General features: G+C 45.0%; 1 protein-coding gene across 1 annotated transcript in view; it reads left to right on the top strand.

Moving 5' to 3' along the window:
- Window positions 1–13,282, top strand: part of faah (fatty acid amide hydrolase) — a 67,189-nt gene that overhangs the window by 1,982 nt on the left and 51,925 nt on the right. The window contains exons 2-4 of the mRNA XM_080195336.1: window positions 3,033–3,146; window positions 4,292–4,432; window positions 6,815–6,948. Coding sequence (XP_080051462.1) covers window positions 3,033–3,146; window positions 4,292–4,432; window positions 6,815–6,948 — 389 coding nt within the window. The remainder of the gene's footprint in view (window positions 1–3,032; window positions 3,147–4,291; window positions 4,433–6,814; window positions 6,949–13,282) is intronic.

Below are 13,282 nucleotides of genomic sequence, written 5' to 3'. Positions count from 1 at the left end.
CAGTAGGACTAGGGGGCACAGCCTCAAGATAAAGGGGGGGCGGTTTAGAACGGAGTTGAGGAGGAACTTCTTCACTCAAAGGGTGGTGAATCTCTGGAATTCTCTGCCCGTTGAAGTGGTGGAGGCTGCCTCGCTAAATATTTTTAAGACGTGGGTTGATGGGTTTTTGATAAGAGAGGGGATTAAGGGTTATGGGGAGAGGGCGGGAATGTGGAACTGAGCAGCGACAGATCAGCCATGATCTTATTGAATGGCGGGGCAGGCTCGAAGGGCTAGATGGCCTACTCCTGCTCCTATTTCTTATGTTCTTATGTATGTATGCCTGCCTGTGTGTCTGTGTGTGTATGTATGTATGCTTGTCTGTGTGTGTATGTCTGCCTGCCTGTGTGTCTGTGCGTCCTCCTGTCTGTCAGTGTGTGTGTGCCTGTCTGTGTGTGTGCAGCAGGGAGTGCCAGGGAGTCACCACCACCCACCGCCGCCCAACCCTCTGGGGAGCCCCAATTGCCCCCCTTTCGTTCCGGCAGGGTCTTCTGCTAGTTCCCCAAACGTGGGGAGCTACTCTAAACTCCATTGGAATGAAGTACTCCAGGCGGGGTGGGAGATGCTGTCGGATCTGATAAGTTCCATGCCGGGCCCAATAATGACATACAAAATATATTTAAACGATGTTAAAAAAATTCCAAATGAGTTAACTCTCTGCTGGTTTCCAGCGCGGTCTCAGCTGTGACTGTTCTCCAGGCTCTGCATTCCCGGAGCATGCGCAAATCCCGGAAAAGGACCGACGTGCCACTCGTCCGATTGGACCTACCAGAAAAGTTGCAGGTTGCGATGGGAAAATCAGGCTCTCAGTTTCTCTGGCTTTCCTTCTGGCTTTTTTTTTCCAAAAGAAAATTCCAGATGTGTGCATTGAGTAAGAAGTGAAATTCTGCCATATCTGTTTGAAACACCACTCAGAATTTGATGTCTTTTATATATAAAAAATGCACTTTGCACCTGAACACCAGCCTTTGTGAATATTTCACAAATTTCACTCAGTTTGCTGCTGAACCGAGTGTGATCTGCTGGCACCTTACCAGTTCCACTCAGCATAAATCAAACCCAGTTCTGATGGAGTGTCAGTGACTTGAAGAGTTGGATCTTTTTCCCTCCCTTGGTGCTGAGTTTTTGCAGCTGTTTCTGGTTTTAAATCAGAGGGCCCTATTTTATCATTTTGATTCTAAGGGCTGGGCGGACTTGAAACTGGGAGTGTTCCAGATCTGACCTTTAGACCCCACCATGCGCACTCTGCCTGAAAAAATGTCAGCGAGTCTGAATCGTGCTGCACAAGCCTGTGGGCAAGGCTTAACGCGCCCAATCAGTGCCTCCAACTGCGCGTGTGCAGAACAAAAATGATAGAATGTGGCTCCCCTGCCACATTGCTCCCAGGCCAGATAATGCCTCCCCCTGGCCCCCACAGACATTGCTCCACCCCCGTAACATTACTGAATCCCTTACCCCACCCCACCCCCTGCACTCCGGCACCCAGACTGATAGCAGGCCTCTCCTCTCCTCCCCTTCCCTCCTGCAACCTCAGGCAGCTGGGGACCCCTTCCCCACTGCTCTCAAACAGAGAGCCATTGGATACCAAGCACTGACTTCCTCACTAACTAGAGCGCCCGAATCGGACTTCTGTGGAGTATATCTGTTTCACATTGATTCTGGGAGGGCGAACACACACACACAGGGGGAGGTGCCTATAAAGTCGGGCATGAGGCCCATTAAGTTGATTTAAATGCGTGCAAATGCATTCAAATTGCCATCGCACCCGTTTCAGGCTCTGTCCTGATTGTGGCCATTTTTGGGCCTTGGTAAAGGGGGAACCAGCGCGGAGGCGGGCGCGGATTGCGCTTCTCGCCTCATGCCCGACTCTTACCAAGTTATCGCGCCCGGAAATGAGCGGAACGTGATGGTAAAATCGGGCCCAGTGTTTCTGTAAGGGGATAAAACAAAATAGCTGCTTTTTTAATGAGAATAATTTATACTGAAATATGATGTTAAAAGGGGTAATTTATTTTTCATGCTTCTTGCAGATTTGGAGCTTAGAAGAGCATGAAGTGACTTCATTGAAATGCATAAGATTGTGAGGGGGTCTTGACAGGGTGCCTGTTTCCTCTTGTGGGAGAATCCTATAACAAAGTCATGGTTTAAAAATATGGCGTCACTCATTTAAGCCAACGGAGGAGATGTTTTTATTCTCTTGATGGTCAAAAGTCTTTAGAACTCTTTCCCTAAAGACAGCGGAAGGAGAATCTTCGAATATTTAAAGATGGCGCTAGATAGATGCTTGTTAAACAAGGGCGGCACAGTGGTGCAGTGGTTAACACTGCTGCCTCACAATGCCAGGGACCCAGGTTCAATTCCAGCCTCAGGTCTCTCTCTCTCTGTGGAGTTTACATTTTCTCCCTATGTATTTCTCCCTATCTGGGTTTCCTCTGGATTCTTTGGTTTCCTCTCACAATCCAAAGATGTGTGGGTTAGGTTGATCGCCCATGCTAAGTTGTCTCTTAGTGTCAGGGGGAATAGCAGGGTAAATATGTGGGGTACAGGAATAGAGATTGTGGTCAGTGCAGACTCGATGGGCCAAATGTAGGGATTCTGCACTGTAGGGATTCTATGATTCTGAGGAGATGAAATATTATTGGGGCTAGGTGGGAATGTAGAGTTGGGGGTCACAATTGGATCAGCCATGATCTTATTAAGCGGCGTGGCAGACTCGATGGGCTGAGTGACCTACTCCTGCACCTAATCTATAAGCATATTTTCCTCTTCCTATCACCAGGGATCTCTATGCTGTGCATGTTGTTGTACTACATATTTTACTGTACTATATTCAACTATAACATCCTTATTGAAATTAGATAATTTAGCACAGGTCAGGAATTGAACCTGGGACCCAGTCACTTTTTTTCAAGCAATTTTTAATTCAATGTAGCAACAAAGTTGCATTGTTGGACAGTGTTTCTGACATTTTAATTCAAACTTTCTCTTCTCAGGGCAGATCTGGAGACACTGAATCTATTCTATCGCTCTCTCTCCTGGAGCTGCATAAACAATTGCAGGAAGATTCTCTTCCTCCTGATGCGGTGTTGCATGCTTACATGGAGAAGGTATGAAAATGCCATTTTGAATGGCTTGCCTTGCAACCACATGGTTAAGAGATTCATGGTTAAGTGAGTAAGAGAACTGGGGCGGATGAGGCTCGCAGAAGGGAATTCTCTGCTGGGCTCAGGTGGGATTTTATGAGCTCGCCCAAGTAAGGTCATAAAATACTGGCCTCTGTGCCTGAAGAACAAGCTGGTCTGAGTATAGTTTATTTTTCATAGCCCTGCCCACCCCCTAATGGCTCAGTGGCTTAGTGTAGCCCTGTGCCAGTAGCCAGGGATGGTGGGAAGGGGGGCAGAAGGCAGCATGTTGGGGGCAGTGTCCTGGGGCAGCGGGGATAGTGCTGGGTCATACAATCAGCATGATTCCAGGTTTGTTCTCCAATCTGTTGATCTCAGTTGGAAGTCTGACAACACCAGGTTTTAGTCCAACCGATTTATTTGATAGTAAACTCACAAGGTTTCGAGGGGACTCCCTCTTCATCAGGTGAATGAAGAGTTCACCTGACGAAGAGGGAGTCCCCTTGAAAGCTTGTGAGTTTACTATCAAATAGATCGGTTGGACTAAAACCTGGTGTTGTCAGACTTTTTACTGTGTTTACCCCAGTCCAACGCCGGCACATCCACATCACGATCTCAGTTGGGGATGAGTGCAGCTTCAGCTGTAGCCCAGAAACTTGATACCATCCAGCCCATTTGATTGGCACCCCATCTATCAAACATTTACTGCCTTCACCATTGATGCACAGTGGCAGCAATGTATATCTTTCATGAGATGCGCTGCAGCAACTTGCCAAGTCTCCTTTAACAGCACCTTCCAAATCTGCAACCTTCTGGAAGAACAAGAGCAATAGAAGCATGGGAACACTACAACCTGCAAATTCCTATCCAAGTCACACACCATCCTAATTGAACTATATTGCCGTTTCTTCACTATTGCGGGGTCAAAATCCTTAAACTTCCTTTTTAACAGCACCATGGGGTGTACCTACACCCACATGGCTGAAGAAGGTGATTTACCAAAACCTTTTCGAGGGCATTAGGGGTGGACAATAAATACTGGCCTAGTCAGCAACACTCTAATGCTATGAGCAAACAAAAAAGAACAAAATGATTTGTCACGCCTGATTTATACATTTCTTCTTCTGAAGGCTTTGGAAGTCCATCAGCAGCTGAACTGCCTCACAGATTTTCTTCCAGACTGCCAAGCACAGCTCCAGAATCTCCATGGGAAGAAGAAAGGACTTTTATATGGGATCCCCGTCAGCATTAAGGACAATGTTAACTACAAGGTAGAGGCTCAACTGATACGGGTGATAACTCAGTCTGAAAGTACGCTGGGAGAAGGGTAAAGCTGCAAATGCAATGTGTCAGGCTGCTGAGGGTGATAAAATTGGTTGGGGAGAGAAGGGAGCAGGAAAAGGTAAACTTGGCTGAGTTGAAAACATAAGACTTTGCAGGAAGTGGCGAGTCTGTCCATTTGTAACAACAGCATGTGAGTAAGTGCTATCAAATTTAATGACAATCACTTCAAGAAGTTTGTTGTTTCTTTGCAACAACTTACATTTATGTAGCTGAGCCCAATTAATAAAATTTCCCAAGATACTTTTATAGGAGGATTTGACAATGAGCCATGGGCAGGGACAACAAGGAGGGTGTTAATCAGTGTTTCATGAGAGGAAGTGGAGAGGTCTGAGGTGGGGATTTCATAGGGTAGAGTCAAACCAATGGTGGTGGAATTGAAATTGGGATTGCGCAAGGGATCAGCTATGTTCTCTTGCTCTTCTTAAAGAAAAATCCTTTCTCAAAGTTACAAAGCCATTGTGCAGAATGGACAGAGTAAGCCCCTATTCCATCTCATTGCTTACTCCAAAAACCTATTCAGATTGAACCCAGTTCATGGTCCCCAAAAAAGGGACATACTGGATCTAAGCTGACAAGAACAGGCACTGCACCTGCTCTCTCACTTGATCTAAACCTGCCAAAGCTTTCTCGTGGACTCTTTTAGCTTTGCTAATTTGCTTTTTAGCTTATTGCTTTTTAACTCAACAGTTTATTGCTATGACATTGTTTCACGTTTCTTCAGCAATCTTTCCCATTAACCTCAACATTTTTTTTGAAATTTAGTTTATTGACATTGTCAATTTATGACATTCATTCAATGTCATAGAGCTTTACAGCGCAGACAGAGGCCTTTCGGCCCATTGTGTCTGTGCTGCTCATCAAGCACCTTATAGATTCTAATCCCTTTTTCCAGCACTTGGTACATTGCCTCGAATGCTATTGTGTTTCAAGTGCTCATCTAAATTGTTGTGCCAAACCTTAGCTTTCTGAAATTTGCTTGCATAAGGAAAAATATGCAAATGTGTCCCTACCCAGATAAAACAGTTAGCCAAGCCTGTTGTAAACAGTTGAGAAGAGGTATGATTGTTCTTGCCCCAATGAGGCACTTCTACTGATGTGGAAGTGAGTTGCGTTGTGGTTCAGAGACAATGCCAGTGATTATAATGACTGTAGAAATGGATCTTAATAGCTGTGATATTCCTTTCCCCATTGTTGGAAATGAGTGAAAAGCAGCAGACTTCCACATGAATAGGTCATTTCCTTTTCATGTTGCTTAGGGAATTCTTGAGGATCCTTCATGTTGAGTATACCGAGGGGGATTGAATATAAAAGTAGGGAGGTCTTGCTGCAGCTGTAAAGGGCACTAGTGAGGCCGCAGCTGGAGTACTGTGTGCAGTTTTGGTCGCCGCACTTACGCAAGAATATTTTGGCCTTGGAGGGAGTGCAGAGGAGGTTCACTAGGCTGATACCGGAGTTGAGGGGGTTGAGCTGTGAGGAGAGGCTGAATAAACTAGGCTTGTACTCGTTAGAGTTTAGAAGAATGAGGGGAGATCTCATTGAGACATAGGAGATGATGAATGGGATGGATAGGATAGAGGTGGAGAGACTCTTCCCGCTCAGAAAGGACAGTAGGACTAGGGGGCACAGCCTCAAGATAAAGGGGGGGCGGTTTAGAACAGAGTTGAGGAGGAACTTCTTCACTCAAAGGGTGGTGAATCTCTGGAATTCTCTGCCCGTTGAAATGGTGGAGGTTGCCTCGCTGAATATATTTAAGACGCGGGTTGATGGGTTTTTGATAAGCGAGGGGATTAAGGGTAATGGGGAGAGGGCGGGAAAGTGGAACTGAGCCACGACAGATCAGCCACGATCTTATTGAATGGCGGGGCAGGCTCGAAGGGCTAGATGGCCTACTCCTGCTCCTATTTCTTATGTTCTTATGTTTGTGCATTGACCAGACGCAGACTTGGGGAAGTAATAGAAGTGAGATGCGAGGTCCCCATTGTACTTTTCTTCTAACTTTCTTCAGCGTTCACTGCTGTGCAAATAACCAGAGAAACTGTTGGCAACAGTTACCCACAGACTCCTAAAATAGGGCATGTGTGTGCCTTTGGAAAATAAGGCCAATGCTAAACAACCTGAAAATCCAGACAGATTCTCGTTTCCCCAAGCGGAGTGCAAATGTGTTTTACCAGACCTCTGTCCTGACTAAGTGAGTAAGGAAGCAAAAATCATCATTATATTCAGTTATGAACTTTAGTGGTTTATGCCATCACACAGTAAAATATGAAAGATGTATTCTTGTCAAAAAGCATTTTAATTTTTTAACACAGGGTCATGATTCAACTTGTGGACTTAGGATGTTCTTAAAGCAGCCTGCAATGAAGGACAGCATCTTGGTGCAAGTGCTGAAGAAACAAGGGGCTATCCCGTTTGTGAAAACTAATGTCCCTCAGTCCATGCTCAGGTAATATACTGTTTAGCTGCAGTTAGAGCCGGGTTACACCTGTAAATAAAGTCATAGAGGTTTACAGCATGGAATCAGGCCCTTTGGCCCAACTTGCTCATGCTGCCCCTTTTTAACACTTAAACTAATCGCAGTTGCCCACATTTGGCCCCTATCCCTCTACACCCACCTTTATCTGTGTAACTGCCTCAATGTTTTTCAAAAGACAAAATTGTACCCGATTCTACTACTATCTCTGGCAGCTTGTTCCAGACATTCACCACCCTCTGTGAAAAAATTACCCTCTGGACCCTTTTGTACCTCTTCTCTCTCATCGGATGGAATGCATCCGAGGGTCCTGAAAGAAATGGCGGAGGTGATAGTGGATGCCTTGGTGGTTATTTTCCAGACGTCACTGGATTCCGGGGAAGTGCTGGAAGATTGGAAAACGGCTAATGTTACGCCGTTGTTTAAGAAGGGTGCCAGGCAAAAGGCCGGGAATTATAGGCCTGTTAGTTTAACGTCTGTTGTAGGTAAAATGTTAGAATCCGTCATCAAGGAGGAAATAGCGAGGCATCTTGAGGGCAACTGCTTGATAGAGCAGACGCAGCACGGTTTCCTTACAGGGAAGTCGTGTCTGACAAATTTACTGGAGTTCTATGAGGATGTGTCTAGGGCGGTGGATAGAGGAGAGCCGGTGGATGTGGTCTTTCTAGATTTTCAGAAGGCGTTTGACAAGGTACCTCACAAGAGGTTATTACAGAAGGTCAGGGGGCATGGAGTTGGGGGTAGGGTGTTAGCGTGGATGGAGGACTGGTTGTCAAATAGGAGGCAGAGAGTGGGGGTCAATGGGTGCTATTTGGATTGGCGGATGGTGACTAGTGGAGTGCCCCAGGGGTCGGTGCTGGGGCCTCAGCTATTTACCATTTATATAGATGATCTGGAGGAGGGAACCGAGTGTAGGGTGTCGAAATTTGCTGATGACACCAAAATTGGTGGAAAGGCAAATTGTGCGGAGGGTGGGGAGAGTCTACAGAAGGATCTAGATAGGCTGCGCGAATGGGCCAGGAAATGGCAAATGGAATTTAATGTTGGCAAGTGCGAGGTGGTCCACTTTGGTAGGAATAATGGTAGGAAGGATTATTACTTACGTGGAGAAAAACTGCAGCAGGCGACGGTGCAGAGGGACCTCGGGGTCCTTGTGCATGAGTCGCAAAAACCCAGCTTGCAGGTGCAGCAGGTGGTCAGGAAGGCGAATGGGATGCTGGCCTTCATCGCGAGGGGGATTGAATATAAATGTAGGGAGGTCTTGCTGCGGCTGTATAGGGCATTGATGAGGCCGCAGCTGGAGTACTGTGTGCAGTTTTGGGCGCCGTACTTATGCAAGGATATTTTGGCCTTGGAGGGAGTGCAGAGGAGGTTTACTAGGCTGATGCCGGAGTTGAGGGGGTTGAGCTATGAGGAGAGGCTGAATAGATTAGGCTTGTACTTGTTAGAGTTTAGAAGAATGAGGGGAGATCTCATTGAGACGTATAAGATGATGAATGGGATGGATAGGATAGAGGTGGAGAGACTCTTCCCGCTCAGAAAGGACAGTAGGACTAGGGGGCATAGCCTCAAGATAAAGGGGGGGCGGTTTAGAACGGAGTTGAGGAGGAACTTCTTCACTCAAAGGGTGGTGAATCTCTGGAATTCTCTGCCCGTTGAAGTGGTGGAGGCTGCCTCGCTAAATATTTTTAAGACGCGGGTTGATGGGTTTTTGATGAGAGAGGGGATTAAGGGTTATGGGGAGAGGGCGGGAATGTGGAACTGAGCCACGACAGATCAGCCATGATCTTATTGAATGGTGGGGCAGGCTCGAAGGGCTAGTTGGCCTACTCCTGCTCCTATTTCTTATGTTCTTATGTTCTTATCTTAAACCTATGCCCTCAAGTTTTACACTTCCCTACCTTTGGGAAAAGGTATTGACTATCTTGTTGATCTAATCCCCTCATTATTTTATAGACTGCTATAAGATCATCCCTAAGCCTCTTACGCTCCAGAGGAAAAAGTCCCAGTCTATCCAGCCTTTCCTTATGACTCAAACCATCAAGTCCTGGTAGCATCCAAGTAAATCTTTTCTGCACACTTTCTAGTTTAATAGTATCTTTTCTGTAACAGGGTGACCAGAACTGTACACAGTATTCCAAGTGTGGCCTTACCAATGTCTTGTACAACTTCAATAAGACATCCCAACTCCTGTGTTCAATGTTCTGACCGATGAAACCAAGCATGCCAAATGCTTTCTTCACCACTCTGTCCACCTGTGACTCCACTTTTGAGAAGCCATGAATGTGCATCCCTAGATCTCTTTGTTCTATAACTCTCCCCACACAATTAACTCAGTAAGTCCCGCCCTGATTCGATCTACCAAAATGCATCATCTCACATTTATCTAAATTAAACTCCGTCTGCCATTTGTCAGCCCACTGACCCAATTGATCAAAATCCCATTGCAATCCTGGATAACCTCCTCCACTGTCCATTATTCCACCAATCTTGATATCATCTGCGAACTTACTAACTGTGCCTACTAAATTTTCATCCAAATCATTAACATAAATGACAAATAACAGTGGACCCAGTACTGATCCCTGAGGTACACCGCTGGTCACAGGCCTCCAGTTTGAAAAACAACTCTCTGCAACCCCCTCTGGCTTCTGTCAAGAAACCAATTCTGTATCCATTTAGATGTATCACCCTGGATCCCGTGAGATTTAACCATATGCAACAACCTATCATGTGGTACCTTGTCAAAGGCCTGGCTAATGTCCATGTAGATAACATCAACTGCACTACCCTCATCTACCCTCTTGGGTACCCCTTCAAAAAGGGGAAGCAAGGAGGGGGAATTTGGCACGTGACCAAATCTCCATTTATTGCAGTGGGACCAGAGAGTCTCGCTGGCATGAAGGGCCAGTAAATTCCAGCCAAAGAATGTTATTGTTACATATCACAAAGTCTTGTTTGTATATAAATGATTTTAAGAAAAACTTATTGTAGGCTATGTCCAAGTCACTCAGTGTGAGAGAGATCTCGTTCAGCAGGAATTCAACAAAAAGCACAGGACAATGATCCAAATCAGAATGGAGCATTCAAAATTCTTTCCTGCTTATGAAAAATGTGGCAAATAATTGGAAAGATGATGAGAAGTGAAATGCTGTCTGCTAGAAAAGTGTGTGTGTTGTAATGGAGCTGGACAGTGCAGTTTAATCTCACTGAATTTTTGAAATTTAATCTTACAATCCATACAGTGCAGAATGAGGCCATTCGACCCATCAAGTCTGCACCTATCACAAACCCACCCAGGCCCTAGCCCCATAGCCCACCTATTTACCCTAATTAGTCTCCCTGACTCTAAAGGACAATTTAGCATAGCCAATCAACCTAAACCTGTGCATCTTTGGACTGTGGGAAGAAACGGGAGCACCCGAAGGATACTCACACTGACATGGATGGAACATACAAAGTCCACACAGATGTTGACCCGAGGCTGGATATAAACCCGGGTCCTTGGTGCTGTGAGGCAGCAGTGCTAACCACTGTGTCACCAAGTGGTCACAGGGTCGCTGGAAAAGGCTTTAAATGATGCCTCTCCACCCCACTTCCCTGAATCATAATAGGATAACTATAAGTTGACACCTTGTGTCTTTTTAGCTAACAAATAATATCATTGGATTTCAACCTTCTCATTTTTTAAAGCAATAATTATGGTGAAATTCAAGACTAATGTTACAATTATGAAGAAACATATAAAGTAAAGCACTCAGACTATGTGTCATCTTCAAACTGTGAGCGATTCCAAGATACCAGTTCAGCACAAATTTCCTATGAAACTGACAGTGCTAAAGTTGCAACAACTGTACTATTTCCTGCACACAATGCGAGCCAGTTAATCAAAATGTCTTCTCCCCACTCCTTCCATTCCAATTAATAATTAAATGACAGTTGCATGTCATAACACTGAAGAACAACGTGTTCAAAGCTGGCTAAGAAAACAAAAGAACAAAGTCAAGCCTGCCGTGCGGAGTGTCACACAGAGTGCTGCCTCTACAGAACCTGCTGCCTAGGTTTTCGTGAGATGAAGCAGGTGTGTCAGGGCCTTAGGTGGAGCCTCCGCACGCTACATCTTTAATATAACACCACACCCCACCCTGCTCTGCAACCTATTTCCAGGTTTCCTTCAAGACATGAAATGTAATTAAAGGTGCCATAGATTAAACCCATTCACAGAAAAGTTCTTCAAAGTCTGCCACTCCCTCCTTAAAGGAGAAGAAATTTTCACTCCTGTTGAATCTATGATACTTCATCTTAAGCATCTGAAAGTAGTTTTGAAGTAGCTTGGGAATCAATTTATTCATCTTTCATGTGATAACTTAAAACTTAAGAGGGAAAACTTTGTTAAGCTGGGGTGTTAAAACTATGGTATGTCCACGTAAGGAGCACAATTGATTACTGCAGTCCATTACTGCTCTCTAAGTAATATAATAGGAATAGTAATCCATTTGAACAATTGGCTCTAATTAAGCGGTCACAGAAACATAGAAACTAAAAGCAGAAGTAGGCCATTCATTTTGATCATGGCTGATCATCAAATTCAATATCCTGATTCCCCCATTTCATCCCATATCGCTTGATCCCTTTAGCCCATTTAATCAGTCTTTTGATTGAAAATTCAATTTATCTTTTGTTACAAATGAGTTCTTCATTCTAATTAATCATGTGTTGATATTCCTGTTGTATGTATCCCTTTAATGTTCAATTGACCTAATTTTACTTCCAGATTAAGCAAATCATCAGAGAATAAATGCACTTCAACTGCTATAATATACTCCCACTGTGGCAGTAGGAAGGGTGATGAATATACTCACACTGTTACAATAGGAGGGGTGCTGAATATTCTCCCACTGCAACTGTAGGAGGGGTGCTGAATGTACTCCCACTGCCACAGTAGGAGGGGTGCTGAATATACTCCCACTGTTACAATAGGAGGGGTGCTGAATTTACTCACAAGGCAACAATAGGAGGGCTGCTGAATATACTTACGCTGTGACAGTGGGAGGGGTGCTGAATATTCTCCCGCTGTTACAATAGGAGGGGTGCTGAATATACTTGCACTGCGACAGTAGGAGGGATGCTATATACACTCCTACTGTTACAATAGGAGGAGTGCTGAATATACTTGCGCTGTTATATTGGAGGGGTGCTGAATATATTCGCACTGTTGTATTGGAGGGGTGCTGATTATACTCCCACTGCAACAACAGGAGGAGGGCTAAATATACTCACAGTGTTTCAATAAGAGGGGTGCTGAATATACTCACACTGCTACAGTGGGAAGGGTGCTGAATATACGCACATTGCGGAAGGAGGAGGGGTGCTGAATATACTCACACAGCTGTAGTGGGAGGGGTGCTGAATATACTCACACGGCTATAGTGGGAGGAGTGCTGAACATACTCACACAGCTATAGTGGGAGGGGTGCTGAATATACTCACACGGCTATAGTGGGAGGAGTGCTGAATATACTCACACAGCTATAGTGGGAGGGGTGCTGAATATACTCACACAGCTATAGTGGGAAGGGTGCTGAATATACTCACACGGCTATAGTGGGAGGAGTGCTGAATACACTCCCACTGTGATAGCAGGAGAGGTGCTAAATACAAACTGCTAATAGTAGGAGAGGTGCTGTATACATTTCAGCTGTTAAAGCACCAGGGAACCTGAAACATTCCAATTCACCCCAAGATGTTTTGACTGTTAGATATGAAGAAAGGTCAAAAATAAAGAGTCCTACTACATTACTGCCATCACAATCTAGAGCTTAGTTTCTGAAAAACAAATGTACTAATGTCAGGCCTAAACAGATTTTGCTTTTCAGTGATAAGTGTAAAGAACTCAGGCAGTTAAAAGATGCTGAAGACTCATAGAGTCATATAGGTTTCTAGCATGGAAACAGGCCCTTTGGCCCAACCTGTTCATGCTGCCCAGATTTTACAACTAAGCTACTGCCATTTGCCCATGTTTGGCCCATTTTCCTCTGTACCCGTCTTACCCATGTAACTGTCTAAATGCTTTTTAGGGGACAAAATTGTACCCGCCCCTACTTCTGCCACTGGCAGCTCGTTTCAGACACTCGCCGCCCTCTGTGTGAAAGAATTGCCCCCTGGACCCCTTTTGTGTCTCTCCCTTCTCATCTTGAACCTATGCCCTCTAGTTTTAGACTCCCCTCTGTCTTCTGTCATCAAGCCAGTTTGGTATTTTGTTATTACATTATCAAATCCCCTTTTTCATTATGTTCACTGAAGTGAC

This window comes from Carcharhinus amblyrhynchos, chromosome 9 (assembly GCF_965287045.1).
Source record: "Carcharhinus amblyrhynchos chromosome 9, sCarAmb.v2.hapA, whole genome shotgun sequence".
Classification (NCBI taxonomy): Eukaryota; Metazoa; Chordata; class Chondrichthyes; order Carcharhiniformes; family Carcharhinidae; genus Carcharhinus; species Carcharhinus amblyrhynchos.
This window is presented reverse-complemented; position numbering and strand designations above follow the sequence as displayed.